This window comes from Diabrotica undecimpunctata, chromosome 5 (assembly GCF_040954645.1).
Source record: "Diabrotica undecimpunctata isolate CICGRU chromosome 5, icDiaUnde3, whole genome shotgun sequence".
In the NCBI taxonomy this organism is placed as follows: Eukaryota; Metazoa; Arthropoda; class Insecta; order Coleoptera; family Chrysomelidae; genus Diabrotica; species Diabrotica undecimpunctata.
The window spans coordinates 24,479,139-24,506,931 of record NC_092807.1 but is presented as its reverse complement, the minus strand read 5'-3'; the positions used below and the strand labels follow the sequence as shown (position 1 = coordinate 24,506,931).

The window sequence follows — 27,793 nt, the reverse complement described above, 5'->3', positions numbered from 1 at the left end:
CAAAAGCCAACTCGACACATTCAAAAGGAAAGTACTGAGGAGAATACTAGGACCTGTGAGGGAAAACAGAATCTTCAGAAGTCGATACAACAACGAGTTTTATCAACTTTATAAGGAAGCACCACTGTCAGACTTCATTAGAATGCAAAGATTGCAATGGGCCGGATATGTGATAAGAATGGGAGAGGATAGGCTACCAAAAAGAGCACTGAATGCTAGAATGCAGGGAAAGAGACCGGTTGGAAAGCCAAGAAAGCGCTGGGAAGACACAGTAAACAGCGACGCACAAGCCCTTTTAGGAGTCCGTGTATGGAGAAGATCAGCTACAGACAGGCAAGGGTAGAGTCCAAAAATACAGGGGGCCAAGACTCAATTTGGGCTGTAGTACAGTAAAAGAAGAAGAAGAAACATATAAAAAAATTATTATATTTTGTTTTGTGTGTATTTGATGTTGATGTATAATTTGTTGACAATGTAGTGATTTTTTTCAATAATGTTTCTATTTCAGAGGAAAAAAAATTCCTTTCATAACATACTGGTAATTGTCACATCGTACAACGAAGTGTATTATAATTATATTAGTGCTATTATATAAAGACTTGGGGAATTTCTATTTTGATAATGAATAGGGTGTAACAAAAGCAACGTATTGAAAAACCGTTTTTTCCTAATTAAATGGCTTATCGACTATCACTCTTGCCACGACTGAATCCATTTGAAAGGTATTATTAAATGCTTTTACTCATGAAAGCACTGAACTCGTACAAGGACAACAAAAACATTTCGGTGTGAGGTTTTCATTTAAATATTAGTTTTTGATACCTATGTAATTAAATCTCTAACTGTCAGATTGCTAATTAGTTAGTTAATTGTACACAAACATACAAATATAACCAAAAGTACGCAACAATGATAATGCAAAAATGCATCTGTCTTGACTCCATGCTTTTATTTTAGAAGAATAATGATCTTTTTATAAGATATCTCTGATACAAGTTGCTTATTTTCTTAAATACGGTAATTAAAAATTCATAGTAGAATGTCAAAAATAGGAATACATAAAAACATTGTAGTTCCCAAAAGTTAAACACTTTCCGTACGTCTGAAAGGTGCGTAGAGATACGCACGCAGCGCAATCCGCGCCGCGCGTTCGTTGCCCGTTCAAGTTTGTTGAAATTTTTTATTTTGACGAACCTTCCGTAATTGTAGATTACTAATTCTAGTAATTGTAGATAATCATGTCTCTGTCGCGCGATAAAACTTATGCCATTTCTGTGATGAGTGATGCTTTCTTGGTAATGGCAAGTTTGTACAAAAAGAAAAGAAGCAAAGACGTTGGTGGCACAATATCCTGTTTAAAACACGAAATGATTCCGAGCTTATGATAGACTTGATGGTCTTTATGTTGAGGATCCCACAATAGGGATTTCCCACGGTAAGCATCAATAGGTTTTGTATTTTCTTTCAACCACTCCATTACTACCAAATATTTATAATCTCAGGCGCTCCAGAACCAACAAACCTTTCGTGATCCCGTCCAAATATGTAATGCGATAATGCGAACTATCAAAGCGTTCGTTGAAAAACTGACAGAAGGTGGATCGTGGTGCTCCGTTTGAACGCGACTTAAAAACACGAACAAATCTAACGAACATGCAACAAACGCACGGCGCGCATATGTATACGCACCTTTATTTAGGTTAACAAAGAATATCCTAAAATTGTGTTAAAACTTACTTTATGATGTAATCCGTGAATGGTAAAATGAAAATAAATCATGGCTTTCGAATGTCCAGACGGTTCTATATGAAATACCCATCTATGTAAACTGTATTCAATAAGGGTCCACAATATAACACCATTGATAAAAGCTAATACTACTGGCACAAATGGACTAGCATCTAGAATACATAAAAAAAATATACATTAAAATAAATTCACCATTTTAAAGATTATGTATCTTGTAAAAATTGTAAAATCATTTAAAACGACGAAATTTAATAAACAATGAAATAAATTAATACTTAAATTCATTATAAAAATCATAACCAAATTTTAAATAACAATGTGTGACATCTAAAACCTATACAGTAGAGTAGAGTCTCACAAACCCCGCTTAAAGTGAACACGAAGGCGTCCGAGTTAGTGAAAATGCAGAGTTATCGGGAATAATAGGTTTAAACATAACAAAGATGCTCTGATAGATTATAATGTGTTTATATATATATATATATATATATATATATATATATATATTATATATATATATATATATATATATATATTTATATGTTGGAACAACCAAATGGAATAAACAGAGTATGGACACAGTTTATATCAGTACAAAGCGAAGTCAGACAGGGTCCATTTCTCTTTAATATAATAATGGACGAAATAATACAAGCAGTACGTAAAGATCATGGTTACAGAATGGGGAACAAAGAAATCCAAATATTATGTTATTCAGACGACGCCGCATTAATCGCCGAGACAGAAGACGAGCTCCAAAGATTAACACACATCTTCATTACAACAGCCAAGAAATACAATATGATAATATCAGCAGAAAAAACCAAATCTATGACAACATCTAAATACCCACTACGATGTAAAATCGAAATTGATAGAAAAATAATAAAGCAGGAAGCAAGGTTTAGATATCTGGAAATAGATATAACTACTTACGGAGATGTTGAAGAAGAAGTACTACAACAAAGCTTAAAAGCAAGTAAAGCGGCGGGATCTCTTAATGACACAATCTGGAAGAACAAACACCTAAGACAAGACACAACTAGACTTGACACATCTAAAACGAGACGTCTACTAGAAATAACAGAGATGAAAATATTTCAAACGAATCTTAGGGAAAAGTCTGTTGGATAGGGAGAGAAGCGAAAACATAGAATAGCATGCAATATAGAAGACATAAATGGATGGATGACAAAACGGAAACAGAAGTGGAACGAACAAATTAGTAGAATGGCAGAGGATATGATAGTACGAATAGCACGAGATAGGTCACCAAATGGACGAAGAAGTTTTGGCAGACCAAGAAAATATGGTGCGATAATTTAAACAATTTAGGAGGCTAATATTGAAGAAGAAACAGGCTTTAAAGCCTACATAAAAGAAAGAAGATGAAGAAGAACCTTTTATAAAGGATTTTTAAATAAAACTTTTTTAAAAGGTATATAATCAATATCGCAGAAAGTGTCTGAGCCACGAGACTAAATTATGAAGACACAATCAAACAACATCATGGAATCACGAAATCATAATTCAGAAATCATGATCATGGAATCATGAAATCAGACAAAATCATGGGAAACTAGGGGAGGTCTTTAGATCAGATATACCCATGTGCTTAAAAAAGAAGGCCTTTGATCAATATGTACTCCCAGTTCTAACGTATTAAGCAGATAACATTGGCCCTTACCAGAAAAGTAATCAATAAGATACAAGTGACACAGAGAGCAATGGAGAGGTCAATGTCGAATATATCCCTCAGAGACAGAGTTTCAAATAAAATAGTTAAGAGAAAAACTGGTCTTACGGATGCAATTAAAAGAATTACAACGCTGAAATGGAACTGGGCAGGCCATGATGGAAGATGGACTAAGAAAATTGTAGAATGGAGACCTAGACACTGTGCTTATCGTAATCGAGGATGTTCTCCAACAAGGTGGTCGGACGACATCAAGCGCATCCGCACAACTGGATTCAGGGTGCTCAAGATCAGATGCAATGGAATTAGCTACGGGATGTCTATGCTCAGCAGTGGACTTAGAGCGGCTAATGATGATGATCGCAGAAATAAGAAGACTAAGAACCATAAGTTTGACATATCTTCACTCAAGATCCGGTCAATATACGAACCAATTAGATAAAGGCCCAGACTTATGTAAAAGCAAACTAATCGTTAGGTGAATCATATAGTTAAGGACGAACAAAAAATACACTTTTCCTCGCAAAAAAAAGATTCACCATGTATTTCCTACTCATTATGTGATTACGTTTTCAAGATAACGGTATTACTAAGTACAAGATAAGGATAAGATTAATTAATGTTTTCTTACCTTTTGTAATTTGTATGTAATGGCGTGTTCCTTCTATCACAAAATAAATACAAACAGGTATCCACACCATAGGTACCAGATACCAAGGAGTTATCGTCATACTCTCCAAAATGGGATTTCCGAATAATCTAAGGTGTCTGTCCACCGGTGATGTCACCCATTCGTAATATTTGGTTCCCAAGGAACCGACCTGACTTAACATGGGCTTATCCCAATTTACCAAAGTCTGAAAATGATAAAAGCATATAAGCGCTTTGGATTACATTAGTAAAGTAAACTTTATTAAGATGAGATTTTAATACAATTTGCTAAAGTAATATAATAAAAATTATGTCACTATTTACATTAGATCAATGAAAATCGCCCCCATGGGTCGATGAAAATGTGCAAAGGGTGTACGTGGGCGAAAAAAAAAGGCCAATAAATTTCACAAATTGCAAAAAACAGTATATTGGATATAATTTTGAGATTAAAAAAATTACAAAAATTTAATATTATTAATATAATTGATATCTATCTATCTAAGGATTTTTACAACTGTCGCCGTCTTCCTTCTTTCGTTCCAGTCCTTTCTGTTCTGCCATTCTCCATCTCTAAGGTCTCGTCTTTCCATGGCCTCGTCCACTTCATCCCTCCATGATCTTTGGGGTCTACCTCTTTTCTTCCTTCCTATTGGGCTTCAATCTGAAATCTTTGCTATCCACCTTGTATGATCTGTTCTTCTCACATGTCCATACCAAATTAAACATTTTTCTTCGATGTAGCTGAGTATGTCTTGTTCTACTGCCATTCTTCGTTTTATCTCCTCATTTCTGATGCGATCCATTTTTGTCACTCTGCAGCTTCTTCTCATGAACTCCATTTCAGTTGCTGTGATCTTGGACCTGTTTCGTTTATTTATTACCCAATTCTCTGCTCCATAGGTCATTATACTGCGTATCTTATTTGTATTTCTGGTAATCTGTCTATCCCACAGTACCCCGTTCATTCGTTTAATACATGTTCTTGTCTGTGCTAATCGGCCGGTTATCTCTTGCTCGGTGGTTCCATTTTTTGAGAGTATGAATCCTACATATTTGAATTTGTCAGTGCCGTTAATTTCCCTATTATCGTCCATTTCTAAGTTTCTCACTGGTTCTTGCTCTGTTGTTAAATATTCGGTCTTTTCTAGATTTATTTCCAGTCCATTTTTTGTGTATTCCTTTTCTAATTTTCGGAGAATATAGCACAGATCTTCTTCATATTGAGCCGTTACCACTTGATCATCTGCAAAGCTTAATGTGTACAAGAAGTTGTCCCGGATTGGTATTCCCATCCCTTCACATTTCCTTTTCCATGGTTTTAATATTTGTTCGAGGAATATCTTGAACAGTGTCGGAGATGTAGAGCATCCCTGCAATAAGCCTTTTGTGGCCTTAAATTTGTTGGAGTGATAGTATAATTATAATTAATATCGTCGGTCTAAAACTGCTTCCATTTGATCTCGGAGCTTTTTCGCGTACCACTCGCTCCAGTACTAATCATCTGAAAAGATGTCACCCTGATAAAACAGATATATATATATATATATATATATATATATATATATATTTTCAAAAACTTACAGAGATACTTCAGAAGAGATTCACGCTGGACAAAATGTTCACTTCGACGTCACAAAAAAACGATGATGGTTTGCGAGCGTCTTAGAAAATCTCGTTGCTTATAGCAAAATCCCGAAACCCGCATACTCTCGGAGAACAGTTAATTTTTCCCTCCGTTACAGAGGTTTTAACTGTTTTACACAAACATGCATCTGATATCATTAAAAAAATTTCTTTAAACAATAATACAGTTCAAAGACGCATTGATGAAATGAGTTATGATGTTATGAAAAGCAATTTCTATATAAAATATCATATAAATAGCTACAGAGGAAGCACCTGCCATATTTAGGAATTATCGTGGTCTAAGTTTTTTAAAAGGGAATGTAGTACCCGAAGTACTTGATAAAAAATTGAAAGAAAATTTATTGAAGAGAAAAACAGAGATTGCTTATTTGATAGATTTGTTTGCAATATGGAAAACCGCATACTCTCGGAGAACAGTTAATTTCCCACTATATACCCTGATCTTCTAGGTTTATAGATCCTTGCAGCTTCTTTGACTTTTTATGAAGATTAAACGATACATGGTCATAAACAAGGTAGATCAGGCAGCGCCCATTTCAGACACTTTGACCTCTTAAGTATTAGGTCCATTTTATCACCCAGACTAGGCTTTGACTAGACCTGGTCTTCGGCGTTCCTGAAGAATAAGCTATTCGAGGCTTCCATATCTGCTAGAATTAGCAGGAGCTCCAATGATGAGCTTTTCCTACCGTTCCAAACGTCTAATACTTTAGTAACCTTGTGACCTTTAAGGATAACTCTTTCATTTAGCTTAGTTACATAAAAAGTTATAAGGTTTCTTACTCCTCATTATATAGACGGCACCTTGGGCCATGCCCCATTAAAACAGATGTATATGCCACCTGAGTCTACAGTGACCGATAAGCATACATAATACAGGTGGCATCTACATCTGTTTTAATGGCGCATGGCCCAAGGTGCCGTCTATATAATGAGGAGTAAGAAACCTTATAACTTTTTATGTAACTAAGCTAAATGAAAGAGTTATCCTTAAAGGTCACAAGGTTACTAAAGTATTAGACGTTTGGAACGGTAGGAAAAGCTCATCTTTGGAGCTCCTGCTAATTCTAGCAGATATGAAAGCCTCGAATAGCTTCTTCTTCAGGAACGCCGAAGACCAGGTCTAGTCTGAGCCTAGTCTGGGTGATAAAATGGACCTAATACTTAAGAGGTCAAAGTGTCTGAAATGGGCGCTGCCTGATCTACCTTGTTTATGACCATGTATCGTTTAATCTTCATAAAAAGTCAAAGAAGCTGCAAGGATCTATAAACCTAGAAGATCATGGTATATAGTGGGTAAGAACGGCAGATCTATGTATAATAGACAAGGAGCAAAAAAGAGATCTAAAAGAGTTATGTAGGAGGAAATATTTAAAGATGAAAGTAAAGTATTATGTAATGAAACCTGTAAAACACGACCTCCAATTACAATTAGTAAAGTAGAAACAACAATAAAAACATTAAAGACGGAAAAGCAGAAGGAACAAAGAAGTTTCGCAATTCCTTCAAATCATAGACAAGAAAATACTTTGGATTACATTGACATTAAATGAGATCTATAATAAAAGTAAAAACCACAAGAATGTGGTTTTTACTTTTATTATCGAGGGCAGAAAAGATGATAGTTGAAGAATTTCGTGGCTCATCTTTGAAAGTAGTTTGAAAGTAGTAGAAAGTATCTACTACTAAACTATTTAGAGCAGAAGCATATAAAGTAAATGTCATGTTAGTCGCTAAAATCAATAGCGCCTAGAAATCTTAAAAAGAAAGAATGTTCAGTACTACGGTGATCGCTATTAGAGTTGTGGTCGAGTAAAAATAACTTCAAAATTTACCGTGAAAGGTTATTAATGACTTCCACTTGAACGATAAAGTTTCACAGAGAAAACCTATGGTCGGAAAGTTAATCAACTCTATTGAACTATAGTTCTCTTTCGAATTTTGTCTAAAATATAAATAAACATATATACTCTTACCTCTAAATCGTCCTCTGCTCTCCTTTTTCCTTTTGTATATTCTTCTAGAAGGTAATAGGCAGCTTTGGAGTGTTCATATAAGCTCATGGGCTTCGAAACTTCTTTTTCTTTGTACGCTTGCACATAATTTAATCCTCCCGGATGGTTATTTAAAAATTCGTATATATTGTAGGATTGTGCGTTGTACTTTACGTCAAATTTATCATCTTCTTTCATTTTTTCTGAAAAAAAAAAATTAATTCAATACACGTTAATCTAAATAGGGTGACATATGATTTGTATTATTATGGATATAAAGTAGTACTGTAACACGAAGCTACTTTGTGACACTTTTTTAGGTTTTGTGATGATATAATACATACACTTTCGTTTTATTACAATTTTAAAAATACAACGTTATAACTCAATCTTTCCTCTATCTTCAGCTAAAACTATAATTTGCTATGTGTTATGGAAATCAAGAAAATGTCTTGAAAATGTCAAGAAAATGTATGGAAAATGTGGAGAAGAAAAACTAATAGCATTTTTAGAACACATCAATAATGTACACCATAAAATCCAGTTTACTATTGAACTGGAAGAAAACGAACAACTACCATTTTTAGATGTGTTAATAATAAAAGAAAAGACTAAAGTGGTATGGACCATGTAAGAAGAACTAGCGACAGCAGATGGATAAAGAGAATAACCGAATGGAGCCCCATAGGAAGGAGGAAAAGAGGACGACCCCGAAGATCCTGCAGGAACGAAGTAGACGACTCCATGAGGAAGAGAGGCCTAAACGATGGAGAATGAGACAACAGAGAGAGATGGAAACGGTTGAGCGAGGGAAGGCAGTGAATACTGTAGAATCCCTAAATATATATATGAAGAACATAAAAATAAAAAAATGCATAATGTAAAAACAGCGCTAAGAAAAAACAGCTTCTCAACGTATACCATTGAAAATGCTCATAATGCTCAAAAAAGAATTAAGGATAAAACAGAAAAGGAAAACCCGATTACAAAAACCATTCTACCATATTTAAAGTGTTCAACAAAGAAAATAGGGAGAGTGCTAAAAAAACACAAAATAGAAACGACCTTTAATACAGACAGAAAAATCTCAACCATTTTGCCATCCGCCAAAACGAAAATATCTTTAGAAAATCAAGGAGTATACGAGATTCCATGTGTTAACTGTGACAAATCGTACATCGGACAGACCAACCGAAGAATCAACGTTAGACGAAAAGAGCATCGAAATGACATTGAAAGGAGAGAAAAAACGTCGTCCCTTGCCCAACTTGTCTCAAACACCTGAAAACCTGAACCAAACTAGGATGCTAGCTAACATTGAAATTAAAAGAAAACGCGAAATCAGAGAATCAATAAAAATAGAAAAAAATCCCAACAGTCGAAACCAAAGAGATGATGCTCAATGGCTTCCAACAACATGGAAAACGGTATTAAAGAAAAAAAAGTCTAAAAAACATCAGACCACAAGACCGATTAGTAGGACCCCACCTACCTACACACGGACAGGACCACCAATCACAAGAAGCCTTGCGTCTATAAAAAGTAAACGTGTCATCGAATGCCATAGTCTGTGGACTAGCACGCATTTCGATGCGCATCGCCCCGCCTCGAATTTTTCCATTGGCTCTTGACCTGGAAATCCATATTTATCGCTCGAATAGCGCATATAAATATTGGCAATTTTCAGGTCAGCCAGGTCAGTCCCTCACGGCCTCTCCGAGAGCTTAGTGCTCTCGGGGCTCTGCTTCCTGTATTTATTTTCCATACTCTGTGGTTGAGAATTGTTTCAACTTAACTTGGTGTTTTTATTTCGACGAAGAAATTGTCATGTAAGAAATATCTTGCCTTTTTCAAGGCAAGACACCGAAGATAAATATTTTCCAAGTCCATAACCCGAAAATGGACTTAAGTAGAGGAGCTCTCGACAGCGATATTCGAAGCCCTCTACAGAGCACCCGGAGATAACAGAAGGTGGATAGACCCTTAATTATTCCCCCGAGATGACAAACGCAGCGACCAGGAGAGTCAGATAACTTCAAGCATCAAAGGGAAGCGCTACTACCTGATTTGACAATGGCAAATGCGACCTTGCCAAATATATCGATCACTACAGGAGCAATGCGGCCAATTTCCCAGGTAATTGGTTCCAGATAACATTTTAAAACGAGAATTATTATAAAAACTTCACAGATGATTCAATATTGTTATTTATGACTTTCATTAAATTTTGAAAATCGTTATGAATTGAATCTTTTAGTGACAGATATTCTTTTAATTTTGTACTTCTCATTTAATGTCTACATTTTGTTGTTATTTTTAATGCAGTTTTTAATTTAAATCTGCTTAGAGTAAATATATAATGACTACAAACGAATTGATCGAGAGTAGTCAATCGATATCAAGAACCGCTATTCTATGACGACACCATCTTGTGACGCTAGTTCTGTGACGATAACCCCAGCATTTTACTGTAGAGAAAAAAAGTAATATAACGCCAATATAGAAACTTCACCTTGAATAACTCTCTAGGGTTATTCAAGGATAGGTATCATTTAATTCTGGAATGTCAAATAAACCTCGTTTTCCACGTTGCATTGGAGCTTTTATGGACATAATAATTTCGTCGTTCTGTAAAATATTTCATCCTTTTTTCAGGCCAGTTTCATTGTTTTCCAACACGTTCCATTACATTAACCATTGCTCCTGTTTTGTTCCTTCAAATTATACTACTGCGTACTTCCCACGGATTCATCCACTTCTTTCACAATTCAAGCTATCTGCAAAACTACTGCGTTGTCGGTATATCTTATATTGTTTAGACGCACTCCGTTGACTCGAAGATATGTTCAGAGTACATGTTAAATAACACCGTGGACTTGTGTCACACCTTTATCTATGGAAATTGCCTCTGTCAACTGCTCATTCACTTTAATGTTTGAGTAGTTTGGTTGTAATATAATTTATATAAATATAATGCTCAATAGCCCGCTTCCTTCAAGATGGATTGAAAACATCTTTTATTTACCAAAAATGTATAAATATCTTGGGTGCTGAAAATTCAAGGTCAGATAGTATATTTTTATTTTACTTTAAGGATTCTAATGCGTATAATAAAGAGACCTCTTAAATTACTGCTGATATTAAGTTTTTATTTGCATACAAATCTGAATCCTTAGGTATATTAATATATGCCTTATAGTCAAAGCGTGAGGTATATTGGAATAACAACGTAATAAAAGAGAGAACTTACAAAATATGGAACATTCCTGAGCGATTGCAGCTTTATTAAATTCCGTTATACATATAGTTAAAGAGCTCGTTTATGTCTAATAAAACCGCAGATCTTTTATTGGATATTTACAGAGTTTGTTTGTTTATAATAATACCACATATAATAAAACCACAAATAACACAAATAGGAAATAAATTTTATTAATGCTGTGTATCTTTTCCACTGTTTTACAGTTGTGTTTCTGCATACACCTCAGTGTAACTATGAAAAAATCATCGATTACGTCTAAAAATCGATTTGATTAATTTTAATCCATTTTTTTTCGATAACTTTCGTGTTTGCACTTTTTTTATAAAAAATATTGGTCCAATTTCAAAAATGCAATTTTTTATATCTCTTCTGAAGATGGAATCTTTTTTAATCTAGAGATAGTTTTCTTTGAAGTAGACGCCGGAGTAATAACCATTAATTCACCCATTGTATGGAAAGTATTCGTGCCATCAATCTTGGAAGTATTATGATACTAGGAACACAAACCTAAACTAGATAATGAGTCAATCAATCCTTTAGAAGCATATTTTTTGTGAATCATCGACGACAAATCAAGTAATATTAGAGATAAAACAAAACAATTAAAGTGTTAATTTTAATAATTAGCTCAAAATTATACATGTATAATAATTAAAAAGATTTTTTTGAATTCGGGTTTTTTTTGTTGTTCTGTATTTCTTAAGAAAATTCGCCTTAGTAATGTATATTTTTTTACACCATCAGAAAGTAGAGATTTTAGCGAACAAAATATAATGATATGATTCTTTGTTTCTGGGCATAATAACAGTGTGGTGGTAGTGCAGATCTGCTTTCAGTTGACGCTTAGAAGTGACCGTTGTTGTTTTGTCGACGGTAATTTGATTTATGCATTTACAAAGTTATTTCGGTGTTTATAAAACTTACAAGACATCAAGATAAGATGATTAAATATACTTCCATTATTTTTTTTGTGAGTTTAATATCAGTATATTTTATGCTAATTAAACGGTAATTGTGTGGCATACATAACCAACAAAAATACGTTTCATTGTTAACGGAAAAATCCTAATTTGAGATACCTGCAGCTTCCAAATTTGAGAGTGTCTTAAATTAGGACCCCTTGTAAAATTTTTATTTTTATGTATTTTTTTGTTTTTTAGATGCCGCCAAAAATTAAAACTGGAACGCAAATTATAATACGGGCTGTAAATACAGTAAGAAATAAAGAGCTGGGCTATTTGAAGGCCTCAAAAGATTTTGGAGTACCAAAAGGTACCTTAGAACGATATGTGAAATCAGACAAGACTCCAGAAGAACTCGTCGTGATATCAATTGGCCGCGGACCTATTCTTCCTTTGGAATTAGAAAATGAGTTGGTTGAGTATGCCCTAACTATAGAGCAACGTTATTTCGGGCTAAGAACGCGTGATATAAAACGATTGGCCTTTCAACCTGCAATGCGAAACTCAATACCACATCCACTTAGTGGAATTAAAAAATCAGCCGGAAAGAAATGATTGCGACTCTTTCTAAAAAGGCATCCGACGCTTTCAATGCGTACTCCTCAGAGAATGTCATCTGCTCGAGTAAAATCGTTCTTTGACCTGTATGAACCAGAATATCTTGAGCTGACTAATCCTGTACAACGTATAATTAATGTGAACAACATAGGCCTTACAATTGTTCAGCACAAATATAGCAAAGTAATTTGTATGAGAGGGAAGAAGCAGGTTTCGTCACTTACTTTAGCAGAAAGGGGCAAGCTGAATACTGTTATTACGTGTATGAATGCTGCAGGAGTTTTGGTACCACCATTATTAATCTCCCATAGAAAAAATATGAAAACAGAGTTGATGCTAGGAGCCCCCAATGGAGCAGTGGCAGAATGCCACGTGTCAGGTTGGGTACAGGCCGATATTTTCATTAGATGGCTTCAACACTTCATACAATTCACTAAATCTTCAGCTGCAGACCATGTTCTTCTCGTCCTTGATGGTAACTATTCTCATACGAGAAATTTTGCTCTAATAGATTCTGCCAAGAAGAATCATGTGACGATTATTTGCCTCCCACCACATTCTACACATAAGATGCAACCGTTGGATGTTGCTTTTATTGCACCTCTGAAAACTTACTATACACAAGAAATAGAAAACTGGCTTAGAGAAAATCAGTTAAGTGTTGTGTCGGCTGTTGTCGTTGCCAGTATTTTTTGTAAAACATAGCTGCGACGATGGAAATATCTTGCAATGGTTTCCGAAAAACTGGACTGGTCCGTATTTGTCGCCGTATTTTGAGGAATTTTGAATTTGGAATTCAAGAGCACTTAGAAACACAAAACGAAATGGACGAACAAATAATAGAACCAAACCATGAACAACCAAATCATACAATGCGAGAACATAGAACTCCTAGTCCACCAATACCTCATAAATAACTTGTTTCTCCGAAAGACACCTGTCAAATTCCTACATGCAGGAGAGATACCACTAAAAAACTACATGCCAGATAGGCAAAGGCTTCAGTTATTACTCTAACACCCTGCAAAGAAGAATTAGAGAAAAGTTTACAGAAAAAAAAACAAAAAAACTAGTACCCCAGAAAAAACTTAGATTGTGTATTAGCTCCAGAAAAAAACAATTCAACAAAAAGTGTTAGATAAAAAAAACAGCAACGCCCGAAGAAGAAATACCGATAGATGAAGACGTATACGTAGGTCAAACGCAAAAAATCAAGAAAGAAACGGAAAGTTTATTTAAGTTCAAGCTCAGACAGCAGTGGAGACCTTCCATTAGCTGAATCATAGTCCGACGAATGTGGAAAAAACGACGCGGAATGTCTAGTTTGCACTAGCAAATTTTCCGACTATAGATATGGCGAAAAAGTGTTGTACCAGTGTGGCAGGTGGGCACATGAAGACTGTGGAGAAATAAAGTGCGCAGAAGATGCAAATGAAGCATATTTATTTGCATCTTCTGCGAAGAAAAGGGCTTTTTTGAATAGTCCATTAAATTGGGGTACCTGTCTCAAATTTGGATACGCGTCTATCCCAAATTGCGACACCTTTTATTTTTAACACTAAATGTCGCAAAAAAATTAAATGTATTTTTTTGCAAAAATATATGTTTTAGCTTTATATATTTTTTTGTATTCTAGAAACATTAAATTTAAGTTTTGGAAATAAATGTTTAAAAAACTTTTAAATATTCTGTTTTATATTTGTTAAAAAAAAAGGTTTCAAATTTGGTGCCTTTCCTCTACCGTCGGTATCAGGGATGAATGAATTTTCCGCTTAGAGGGAGTGTGATGGGATGGCTGAATCTGGATAATAAATGATGGTATATTATTTAATAGGTGAAAATGATATGTACAAATATCTTGGAGTACAGCAAGAGGAAAAAATTGACCATAAACTAATGAAAACCGAACTAACTTCTGAGTTTGAACTGTGATCCGATAAAAAGCGCTGCCCTACGTTCCGTTGGATCCCGGCTTAAACACTAACTTGCGGTTCGTCTCTTAACCCTATCGTTCATATTATATTTGCCATCATTAAATGCCCGTTGTATAATTTATTATAAGATGAAGTATAAATCAGTGAAATGGTTTCAATATTTTTGGGGTACGTTCTTGACGGTTTTATTTAAAGAAATTCTATATTGTCATACGAAACCAATTGTAACAAGAACGCCATTTTTAATGATAGGAAAAAACTCCCGTTACTCTGATATTATCTACCCCACATATTCTGTATTCTCTTATAAGAATGAAAAATCAAATGTCACACATGAACAGCTGTTTATCAATAATACGCACCTGTTCACTATTTATGATGTAAAAATATCTTTTATAACTTGCTAATGATAAATTGGTACATCCAAACCGTAACGTAACATATTACACTAAACTAAATGAGTAGACTTATTAAACTTAGTATTTAATACTTCTATTAAGATTAGTTTGAATCATATTTAAAAAAAAAAGATTAATATGGTATGAACAATAAAGATAAAAGAAGTATGTACATACTTGAAAATCATTTCAAGATACAATAAAAGTTATTGTCATAGTAATAGGAATATAAAGATACATATCTTAATGATACTACGTTTCTCTTTAAACTTCTTAAATGTAATTATCAATTTGCGGATCAAATTATTTTTTGATTTATCAAAATATTTTGTTGTGACTTCAACTCATTGTTAATGTCATGTGATGTTGTTGGCTACCAATAACATCTGAGATATGGTTGTCTATAAAGATTGATTATAAAAATTACATAATGGGTGGTATGAATAAAAACGAAGTATAAACTCCGAGTATGTTCTCATGAGTATCACAGTACATACTTTCATAGTAGATACTCTCAATTTATTTTTTTAAACTTTGTTTTAAACAAACAGAGCCTGTTTGATATCGTTCGGCATAATCTTGCATTGCCTTTTATTTAAGGAATGAATCATCGTGTTGTTTTGTTGTTACAATGGTGTTGTAATTGTGTTTGTAAGATTTGAAAAAACTTTTTAATATTTAAAAATTTATATACTCTAAACGTCGAGATTAATAAGTGTTACTAACTGATAGTATCATGTCCAAAACCAATCCTCAATGCTACTACTTAAGCTAGTTACTGAGGCTTAAAATACGGTAATACCTCCGAATTTTTTATAACTGCATCGATTTCTTTGAAAATTTCAAATTAAGCTTATCTTACCCTCCACTTCAAAAGTTATATACGCTCTAGGTGCGCTTTTTGTTTTTAAGGGGTGAAAACTACCCCTTATTGAAGAAACTGGGAAAAACACGGATTTAATTATTTTATGCCCTTAAATCCTGTTTATTCGCATAAGGTAAATATTGCAATGTGTTCTCTAATATGAAAATTAATTATTTACAATTTTCAACCCTTAAAACCCTTTAAAAAGCTAATACTTTTTATAAAAATAATATGAAAAAAAAGTCGTAGCAGCTTGAGACATTTCAATTATGTATTTAAATACAAATAAAAATTAATACCCTAGCTATACAATAATATTTTATTTATTGGAGATTTTCATCCCTTACAATCACCCTTATGACAAAAATGAATTAAAAATAAATTAAAAAATATTTTTATCGGTTTGAAACATTTTTTGAGTGCATTTTATTTAACGAAAATTAATTTTTTGCATATAAAATAACTTTTTATTATAATTTCAACATTTCAACCCTCACAACCAAACCCTCTATTAAAAAATTAATTTAATATATTTTTATTGGTCTGAAACATTCTTGAGTGCATTTTATTAAACAAAAATTAATTTCTTGCTTATAAAATAACATTTTATTATAATTTCAACATTTCAACCCTCACAACCACCCCCTTTGTCAAAAATGAATTAAAAAATATTTTTAACGATTTCAAACATTTTCAGAGTGCATTGCTTGTAGACAAAAATTAATTTTTTACTTATAAAATGAGCCTACCTTTTTCAACTCTTACAAGCACCTCTTTTGATGAAAATAAAATCCTTAAATCCTTAACGTAGACATGGACATAAATAGAAAAAATTTAGTTTATAATATATTACAATTTTTTTAGTTTCCAAAAAACTAAAAATAAATAATATTTATATAAAACGAGGTATAAAATAAATGAATATCTATTCATCATCGGAATCATAATTTTCACCGTCCAATTGGTCTTCGTTTACTGGAGGACAATTTTGGCAATTGTCACCACAGCATGTTCCGCATGTTGCATTGCAAAATAATCCCAGCCCCCGACTGCCACACGCTGATCCGCAACCTTTTGTACAATTGCAAAAAATCATTTTCAGCAGTTCTTCTGGAGCTAATCAACTTTGCATTTTAATTGGTTTCAAAGAATCTCCACTTTTAGACCAACCCCAATGCTCCAATGCTCCAAATTATAAAATTTTTCCATGCTCCAAAATTTATTCTAAAAAGTACTATTGGTTTTTTTCCAATAACTCGGTTAATTTGGATGCTACAACATGCATAAAAAACGATTTTACAAGTAATTTAACGGGCTATAAGTATAGGAATGTAAAAACATTCTAAAGTCCTTCATGTTTAAAGGGTGAAGGGTCAAAGGGTCGGAGACCAGTGGTTCATGCGCTATAAAGCAAACTTCAACCAACTATATCTCCGTTATTTTTTAAGCTACAAAAAAAAATTAAAAAATGAAAATTTTTGTTAAGAAAAAACCTATTTTTTTGTATTGTGTCATCGTTTACGTATCTTTTATAGTTTTGAAGTTATTATAAAAAAAAAAGATTTTTTTTAATATTTACAAAAAAAAATGTAATCATCCTTTTTTCAAAAACTGGGTACTCTAAAGTGGCTAAACTTTTGAATCATACAAAAAACACTAAAATAAAGTGAATTCTATAAGGAAAACAATTTATTTCAATCATAGTGAACATGACGTTAGTTTTATTGCGTTTTTTTTTACAAAAATTTGAGAAACCCATCGTTTTTTTGATCGTATCTCACTTACAGTTGGTGCAAAGGACTTTTATCACCACTCATTTTAAAGGTCTTTTCAATCTCTTTTAAAAATATTATATGAGTTTTTGTCGAAAAATGTACCCGTTTTCCGTTATTTAACGTTAAATACTCGTATTGAAAGACAAAAACAAAAACAAACCTTCTTTGAACAGCCATAACTCAGTTAATATTGAAATGAAAATATTCATTAAGAAGCCAATCTTTTTGTTTTTTTTATGAGCTTTAATTTTAGTCGTTACACTTTTTTTGATAAAACTCTTAGTTAATAAAAAACCTTTGAAAAACATGTTTTTTTTTTAACGAAAAATGACACTTTTCAACAGCGAATAACTCAAAAAATATTGATCTAGCGAAAAAAATGTTTACTATATTTTTTATTTGAAATTTGTCCTTCTATCGAATTGCGTGGTTATTTTGTGTGAAAAAATTTCCACCCTCGAAAAGGGGTGGGAAACACCCCCAGGGTGGAAGCGCACATCGGCACTATATAACTTTAGTCCCTTGAGTAATTATTTACCAACACACAAAATTTCAAATGAATCGATTCAGTTATAAAGAATTCGGAGGTAAAAACCCTCAGTAACTGATCTGACTGCCTCAAAACCATTCACGAGTTGGATCCTCGTATTTGCTGTTCAATACAGTATTTCTCACAGAAAATGCGGCTGTCCACCGGTCGCGTTTGCCGATGGTGATTCTCCGACAAACACAAAGTGATCTTGTGTGAATTTTGCCTGCACTGAAAAGCACTTGCCGAGAGGACCCTTAAGCTAGCGGGGACACATGAGCGGAATCCAATTTATCCTACGTAATATTTTTTCACCCATTTTTCACTAATTTATTACCACCCTAATAATTTTTCACCACCAAACCAACCTTAAGGGGAGCGATTCTGCTGGCTTAAGATTCAAGCTAGCAGAATTCAAAAAAAAAACTTTTTGTTGATGGCATATTTTTTCACCCATTTTTCACTAATTTATTACCACCCTAATAATTTTTCACCACCAAACCACCCTTAATGGGAGCGATTCTGCTGGCTTAAGGTTCAAGCTAGCAGAATAATAAAATAAAAAATCTTTTTGTTAATGGCATATTTTTTCACCAATTTTTCACTAATTTATTACCACCCTAATAATTTTTCACCACCAAACCAACCTTAAGGGGAGCGATTCTGCTGGCTTAAGGTTCAAGCTAGCAGAATTCAAAAAAAAAACTTTTTGTTGATGGCATATTTTTTCACCAATTTTTCACTAATTTATTACCACCCTAATAATTTTTCACCACCAAACCCCCCTTAATGGGAGCGATTCTGCTGGCTTAAGGTTCAAGCTAGCAGAATTCAAAAAAAAAACTTTTTGTTGATGACATATTTTTTCACCCATTTTTCACTAATTTATTACCACCCTAATAATTTTTCATCACCAAACCACCCTTAATGGGAGCGATTCTGCTGGCTTAAGGTTTAAGCTAGCAGAATTCAAAAAAAAAACTTATTGTTGATGGCATATTTTTTCACCAATTTTTCACTAATTTATTACCACCCTAATAATTTTTCACCACCAAACCCCCCTTAATGGGAGCGATTCTGCTGGCTTAAGGTTCAAGCTAGCAGAATTCAAAAAAAAACTTTTTGTTGATGACATATAGTTTCACCCATTTTTCACTAATTTATTACCACCCTAATAATTTTTCACCACCAAACCACCCTTAATGGGAGCGGTTCTTCTGGCTTAAGGTTCAAGATGGCAAAATTCAAAAAAAAAAATTTGTTGATGGCATATTTTTCACCCATTTTTCACTAATTTATTACCACCCTAATATTGTTTCACCATTAAACCACCCTTAAGGGGAGCCATTCTGCTGGCTTGCGGTTCTGCTGGCTTGCGGTTCAAGCCAGCAGAATTAAAAAACATATTTATAATACACCACAGTGTTTTGCTAGGTTTTTACGAATTTATTACCATTCTAGTAATTTTTCACCCCTTAACTACCCCTTGTGAAAAGTCAATAATTGTGTTAGATTAAAATTTAAGGAGAAATTTTTTTCAAATTTACTGTTCACTACTTATAACTGAAATAAAAAAAGTGTTTTGTTAAGTTTATACTAAACTTTGACCATCCTGATAATTTTGCTCCCATAAACCTATTCGAAAACTTTTCTACTAGCTGAATATTTGAACCAGCAAAATAAGAAAAAAACGTATTTTTGAAATACCTCAGTATTCTGCTAAGTTTTTACTAATTTATTACCACCCTAGTAATTTTTCACACCTAAACTACCCCTTGTGATAAGTCAATAATTCTGTTAGGTTAAAATTTAACGTGAAAAAAATCTTTTTTTACAATTTCACTATCCTCTACTTATAACTGACATAAAAAAGTATTTTTACCCTGATAAGTTTCCATCTCTAAACCAATCTTATTTGGAAACATTCCTGCTAGCTTAATATTCGAGCCAGCGTAATTAAAAAAAATTATTTATGATATACCACAGTATTTTGCTAAGTTTTTACGAATTTATTACCAACTTAGTAATTTTTTATCCCTCGACTAACCCTTAGTGGAAGTCAATAGTTCTGCTATGTTTAAATTAAAGGTGAAAAAGTTTTGTTTTATAATTTTACTAAATACTATTTATAAGTAAAATAAGAAACTCTCTGGTTAGTTTTTACTAAATGTTAACGAACTTCACCAATTCCACCATCTACACATTTACGCTGGTTGAATGCAAAGCAAATCTTTTCGGAAATATGAGATACTACAGTATTATGCTAGATTTGTACTAATACATTACCATCCTAGTAATTTTTCACCCTTCAACTACCCTCTATGAGGAGTCAATAATTCTACTACCTTAAAATTTAAGGTGATAAAAAATCTATTTTTATAATTTTACTGTATTCTACTTGTAACTGAAAATATAAATTGCTTGCCTGGTTTTTACTAAATTTGATCCACCCTTATAATTTTTGACCCCCTAAGCTTCAGATAATGGGAAACATTCAACAAGATACACATTGACGCTAGGTGAATAAAAAATCTTTTTGAAAACACAAGAGTGCTCTGCTAGAATTTTACTATATTTTTACCAGCCTAGTCATGTTTTTCTCAACTACCCTAATTGAAAAACATGTTCAAATGTTATTCTATACTAACTAATATTTATTTTTTCAATGTTTAAATATTAAAAATATGAAAACACTTTATTCCAAAAACTATAAATTTTACATGTTTTAAAAAATTGACTCTGATTCGAGTCGTATTACATGGCTAAGCGAAATCGAATCGTTAGTCCTTTTTATGAATATAAAATAACTGAAATCAAGTTGAGTTTTAGTAAATACAATGGAATTTTTATATTTCACAGAATAAATTACCAGGTAAGAAATATTCAAATTGAAATAATTTTATTACGTCTATTACATTATTTGTCTGATTGTAAAGGAGGGTCGTCGGGATCGTGCGCACCTATTGCACCCTATTGTTAAAAGATTTGCATTCATTAGGTAGATGAAAATTTGAAAAATAATTTAGGTATTTAATATTTTAATAATATTTAAATAAGAAGAGTATTAACGATTGGTCAAAACATAATTTTAAGATTAGGTGTATAACATAAAGAATTTATATTGCAAAACATTTTAAGTAGGTATATTCAAATGAGACCGAAATTACCGGTTGGTCAGAACAGCTGATATAGATTATTTGCGTAGTAAAATAAATTTATATTAGCAGCATTTTAAAAATTTAAAGATTTTTGTATTTTAATTCTTTGTCGATTTTTCATTCATTGTCAGTTGAATATAGGTAAAAATTAAAGGTTATTACAAAAAAATATTAACTTATTTATTTTGTTTATGAAAATGTTTGAAAGAATCGCCCACGGAGAGATCTGGTTTCTCGGCACAATCCACACACTCATAAATTGGGTTTTTTCTTATTTTTAGGATAGGACATACTCTGTATCTTTTCGTTTTCGTTTCCCGTTTGTCCGATTTATTAGCAATTATTTATAGGTAAATGTTCGCGAGCGATATTCCGTCTTTCTTTGCTTTTTTATAAATTAATTTACGAATTAATTCTAACCTTGATATCGTCTTTTATGTCTTTTGTTTAGTATATTGTTTAAAACTAAGTCTAACTTTCCACGGTACCATCGATTCATCTAGCGATAATTATTTTACTGGATAACGCAGAGCAGTCATTTTATTATGAAAAAGTCTATAACTGTTCTTATTCTATAAAACCGATCTTCAGGAATAACATTCGGTCCCATTGGATTATGGATGAAGATTAAGCACCTTAAAATTATAAGAAAAAGATCTCTTCCGATGTTCTGCAAAAAAGATTTTAAGCTGAATAGTGGATCTGTTTTCCAATAACCCTCCAATCTTGAAATCCGTATGTGTCAGTGTGGAAGATAATTCCCATAAATACTAGAAATTCAAATAAGGAAAGTAGTTTACATCTTTAAATGCTAGAATTTACACAAACACCAACTTCACCAACTTTTTTATATGCTAAACATTGCAATATTGTTGTTTTGTACACTACCTATTTTTTAACAAAATTTTACAACTTAAAAAGGGATCATTCCCGTGAGTTGGCTGTATATCATATAGTTAAAAAACTCGAACATTGAAGTAAAACACTGTTGTGATTGGTATATTTAATTAAATTTTAAAAATCCTAAAGGATTAAGTTCAAAACGTTTTCGGACTTATCAGTCCAGTGAAATTTGTAGTACTTTTAGTAAGTAATTAATAAGTAATAGGTAAGTAGTAATTTTTAATTAAATATACCAATTATTACAACAGAAGTGTTTTTCACACACACACACACTCGCACACACACACACCGTGTAAATGTATTCAAGTATTTTTGAAAAAACAAATTTATTTAATTTTTGTTAAAGGGGTAGTAAGGGGTGAAAAATTACTAAAGTTGTAATAAATTCGTAAAAACCTAGCAGAACACTGTAGTAGATCATAAATATTTTTTTTAATTCTGCTAGCTTGAACCGTAAGCCAGCAGAATCGCTTCCCTTAAGGGTGGTTTGGTGGTGAAAAATTATTAGGGTGGTAATAAATTAGTGAAAAATTAGTGAAAAAATATGCCACCAACAAAAAGTTATTTTTCTGAATTCTGCTAGCTTGAACCTTAAGCCAGCAGAATCGTTCCCATTAAGGGTGGTTTGGTGGTGAAAAAATATTAGGGTGGTAATAAATTAGTGAAAAATGGGTGAAAAAATATGCCATCAACAAAAAGTTTTTTTTTTGAATTCTGCTAGCTTAAACCTTAAGCCAGCAGAATCGCTCCCATTAAGGGTGGTTTGGTGGTGAAAAATTATTAGGGTGGTAATAAATTAGTGAAAAATTGGTGAAAAAATATGCCATCAACAAAAAGTTTTTACTTTGAATTCTGCTAGCTTGAACCTTAAGCCAGCAGAATCGCTCCCATTAAGGGGGGTTTGGTGGTGAAAAATTATTAGGGTGGTAATAAATTAGTGAAAAATTGGTGAAAAAATATGCCATCAACAAAAAGTTTTTTTTTTTAATTCTGCTAGCTTGAACCTTAAGCCAGCAGAATCGCTCCCCTTAAGGTTGGTTTGGTGGTGAAAAATTATTAGGGTGGTAATAAATTAGTGAAAAATTGGTGAAAAAATATTACGTAGGTTAAATTGGATTCCGCTCATGTGTCCCCGCTAGCTTAAGGGACCTCTTGCCGAGCCAAGGACAACTGCACATAACAACTTACCTTCCTCTCGGGATCCCTGACTACGTGTAACACTAAAATCGAAGACTTAAGTACAACGTTGTCTTCTCACGCAGCAACTATTTCTAGCTGTGTAAATGAGATTAAGGCACTGAGATACTAATAAAAACCTGCAGCAAAGAGTGGCGACTTTGCAAAGTTCATTCACCGAAAACTTTATTATCATTTGAAAAATTTCAGGCACAAACTTTAGAAAGAAGAAAGTGTAAAAAATGTTATTATTTGGAATGCTGAACGAGACGCTTCTGCTGATATGAAACGTGTAACTGATGTTTTAGCGTCCTTAGACTTTGAAATAAGTAGTTTCATTACCACCGGCACCCATTTAGGTAAAATTAACGATAAGCCTAGACCATTCAAAATGTCTCCTTGAACTGAAGCTGCCGTAAACATATTTAAAAAAACGTAGATCGTTATCACGCTCATCCTATCCAAATTTATCCATTAGATCAGACCTCACTCTCATTCAAAAGGCAACATTACACTGATTTCCGTCAGGAGCTCAAAGATAAAAAGAAAAATGGAGAACAAGTCATAATAAAGTATATTAGAGTGATTGCTCAAAATAATTAAATCAAAATAACAAAAATATTCAGAGACAAATAACAGAAATACGAAAGGCCGAAGAAAAATGGTTAAAAACACAGTATAAAGATATAGAGTTGCTGGAACAAAAACACGATACATTTAATATGCATAAAAAGGTAAAACAAGCAGCTTATCTTCAAAAATCCACCACATCTAAAACTTCAAGATCAACAGGCCAAATGTATATATAACAACTCTTTAATGATAAAATAGGTCCCACCAACCCCTGGTCCTACGTATGTAATGAATGACCACTTACCAATCACATCAGATGAAGTGGAAAAAGCAATATCACAACTAAAAGATAGCAAAGCTCCTAGACCTGACAATGAATAAGCTGCACACCTACGGTACTCAACCACTAACAAAAATATTCAATGACATATAGTTAAACGGAGTAATACCAAGATCATGGCTGAAGTCAACGTTTATTGCTCTACCAAAGAAAACAAAATTTGCATCCTGCAATTATTTTCAGACCATGAGCTAAATGAGCCACATTTTAAAGTTATTCCTAAAAATCATAGATTAAAGGATCTATATCCTTACACAGTTTGGTTTTCGGAACGCAGTGGGTAGGAGAGAGGCTCTCCTTAACATATAAGTGCTATTTCAACGATGTAGAGATGTGAATTGCAATATTTATGCATGCTTCATTGATTTCCATAAAGCATTTGATACAGTAAAACACGACAAGCTGATGAAGATATTAACAAATACTAGAATAACCACCTGTGATCTAAGAATTTTTAGCAATCTTTACTAAAATCAAACATCGTCTATCCGTACAGAGGCAGGAGAATCCGAAGATATTAAAATCAAACGTGGGGTCAGACAGGGATGTATACTATCACCCTTGCTGTTTAACATATACTCTGAGGAAATATTTCAAGAAGCAGTGGAAGATGTTGAAGCCGGAATTCGAATTAATGGAGAATGTATCAATAACATCAGATACGCGGGTGACACGGTGGTATTCACTGACAATTATGAAGCCTTCCAAGAGTTAATGAATAGAAACACAGAAGTGAGACAGAGACATGGACTTTCACTGAACCTTAAGAAAACAAAATGTATGATGATCACTAAGAAAGAACCGCAAATTGATCAGTATAAATGGTCAACCAATAGAAAGAGTAAAAACATACACCTACCTTGGTACGAAAATGTAGGATAGAGAAAGCAAGATCTGTATTTCAAAAAATGGCTAAGCTGTTCAAATGCCATGATTTATCAGTACACATAAAAATCAGGTTACTACGATGTTATATCTTTCCTCTATTCAATATATATATCGACGAAGCACTCAGGCACTGAAAAAAGAAGTGTAAAGGGATAGGGCTGTCTATTGGGGATGAAACATTATACACAATGTATATATTTGGGGGTAAAACTAACAAAGACAGGAAGAACTGGTGAAGCCATAAAAGACAGAATAACCAAAGGGAAACGAGTTATAGGTGCATTGAATTCAGTACTATGGCAGAAAAATATAAGACCGGGAACGAAAAAAAGAATATATAATACCATATTGAAACCAGTAATCGTCTATGGCTCAGAAGTATGGCAGTTATCACAAAAACTTAAAGGTAACCTATTGGCAGTTGAAATGGTTTTTTGGAGGAGAGCAGCGGGAAAGTCTAGATTAGAACAAATGAGAAATGAAGACATAAGGGATCAAATGAATGTACAATGATCAATTATAGAAGACATCGAAAAACAACAAATAACTTGGTACGGACATGTTAGACGTATTGGGGAAGAAAGACTACCAAAAAAATATTAGATTGGATACCACCAGGGAAAAGAAAACGAGGACCACCACCAACAAAGCAATGTCAGGAAAAAATCTATCTGATGTGTTTCGTTTCTAATTGTCTTGTAATTATATGCTCTGACTGTCACTATTTCGTCGGACTCACCTATCTTCAGTACTATTGGTTTTATCATTTTTTCCACTTCTTTGGTAGTGACTTTATTTTTTTTAAATAACTTTCGATATTCATTTAACCTTTGACTACATTTTTAGGGGATACCGTGTCTTCGACCCTGCCTCTTTTCAGAATATATATAGTTATATTTATAAAAACAATGGTGTAATTTATTTTTTGTTTATCTTTTTTCTGACATGTGCCAACACCTAAATTTTTTGTTATAAAAATTGCCATTCGTGATTGCGTGTGTTTTACGACGTGTTTTACAGGATTTATGTTTTTTAGTAATTATACGTGACACACACGCAAATATTGATAAAAAAGATTACAAAAATATTTTTATGCATTCGAAAATTTAGATTGCACTGCACTGGAGGGATGTGTGCATAATGCTATGATCCTTTTTCCACATAAACATAGATAGCTGAAACCGTCAAGGTCATTTGCGTAATAAATTGAAGAGGGGAACAGTTCGAGCGTTAAAATTGCTTTAAAAAGCATTGTGTATGCTTACACATTTTACTAATTACCTCTACTAAACATTTCAGCTTAGGTATCAGTGCAGGTATAATAAATATATTATAGCACCATTGTAGTAATTATTGTATTCTAAATGCTTGTTGAATTCTTTGTAATAATTCTTTCTAGTCAATTTTATAAATATTGTTTTATAAAAATACCTAAATAAAAAATCAGGAAAAGTTCTAGTGAACGAGGGGGCAATCTAACAGGCCATAAGTTCCAATCCACCGATTATGAAATTTTTCATTCGAATTCAGCATTATGGGCAGGTGCTTCATTTTGTTGAAATCAGTAGGTATTTCTTTCAGCTAAATATTTCTTATCAAGAATGCCATTTATTTATTTTTAAGATATTTATTATTTCTTCGCGGACTTGAGACAACCTTTATTCCATAACATTACGAGAAACCTGGAATATCGGTATGAAGTCTGTCTTGAGAGAGGAGGAGCTCGTTTATAACATGTTATAAAGTGTCAATAATATGTATTTTTTTTTTATTTAAAATTAACGTGTCTCGACAGCTTATGGTCATTGACACGGGTACAGTAGTTTACAACATTATACATATTTTATATAGGTATAGGTACAAGAATTTAATATGAACATTTTTTTTTTATAGAAAGGTTAGAACAATAAAGCTTATCACTATGCACTGTTTATATTAGCTGAAATAAACTTGTTTCTTTTAAAAATCTAAGAACACTGTCAAAACGGTTTGGAATACTGAGAATGTCTTTTAGATTTCCTTTTAGGCTGTGCTTGTTTCTGGAAGAGTCATACTGGTAGCAGTCCACTATCACGTGTTTGATGGAAAGGACGTTATTACAGTAGTGGCATACTGGAGGGTTTTCTGATGCCATAAGGTATCCATGTGTGAGGCGTGTATGCCCTATTCGTAGTCGGTGAATAACTGATTTTTCTTTCCTGTTCATAGAGGAGATATTGACGCGAGATAAGTTGGGCTGAACTTCATGCAGCTTAGTTTTTGTTTTACTCCACAGGTCCGCCCATGAGCTGAGGATTTTTTGTTTTACCAATATTTTAAGATCCGTATGGATTTGGACCTCTTGGAAGGCTATGTCAGAAGAACATGCTGCTTTAGCGGCTTGGTCTGCTTTTTCGTTTCCCAATATACCAACATGAGATGGAGTCCAGATCATTACGACTTTTATGTTAGTAGAATATAGTTGGTTACAGATAGTGTGGATTTCCTGGACTAGTGGGTTTTTCGAGAAAATGCATCTTATTGAATAAATCGAGGAAAGAGAATCAGTGCAAATGGCGATTTTTATGCTTTCATTTGAAGTAGGACGGATTGAAGTCTTTAATGCTTGGAGTATTCCATATAATTCTGCGGTATAGATACTACAACTTTTAGGCAATCGCACAGAGCTTATTGTCGTCGTCAGTGTGGACACAGCAGAGCCACAACAGTCTTCATTCTTGGACGCATCGGTG

At 33.3% G+C, this 27,793-nt stretch overlaps 2 protein-coding genes across 5 annotated transcripts in view; one reads left to right on the top strand and one right to left on the bottom strand.

The window, feature by feature from the left end:
* Window positions 1–27,793, bottom strand: part of Fa2h (Fatty acid 2-hydroxylase) — a 317,701-nt gene that overhangs the window by 13,944 nt on the left and 275,964 nt on the right. For 3 of the 4 annotated variants that reach the window (XM_072531748.1, XM_072531747.1, XM_072531749.1), the window contains 3 exons: window positions 7,723–7,943; window positions 4,077–4,302; window positions 1,738–1,901 (listed from right to left, as the gene is read on the bottom strand). In XM_072531748.1, the coding sequence (XP_072387849.1) occupies window positions 1,738–1,901; window positions 4,077–4,302; window positions 7,723–7,938 (606 nt within the window). In that variant the 5' untranslated portion in view covers window positions 7,939–7,943. Of the gene's footprint in view, window positions 1–1,737; window positions 1,902–4,076; window positions 4,303–7,722; window positions 7,944–14,818; window positions 14,968–27,793 lie in introns of those variants that run through there. The other variant, XM_072531750.1, reaches the window with a different exon arrangement.
* Window positions 12,574–13,227, top strand: LOC140442119 (uncharacterized). Its single transcript, XM_072533197.1, has one exon. It carries the CDS (start codon window positions 12,574–12,576, stop codon window positions 13,225–13,227), a length of 654 nt encoding a protein of 217 aa, XP_072389298.1.

Bases quoted from the DNA above. Each gene is read 5' to 3' on its own strand.
- LOC140442119 (XM_072533197.1), top strand. From the start codon at position 12,574: ATGTCATCTGCTCGAGTAAAATCGTTCTTTGACCTGTATGAACCAGAA.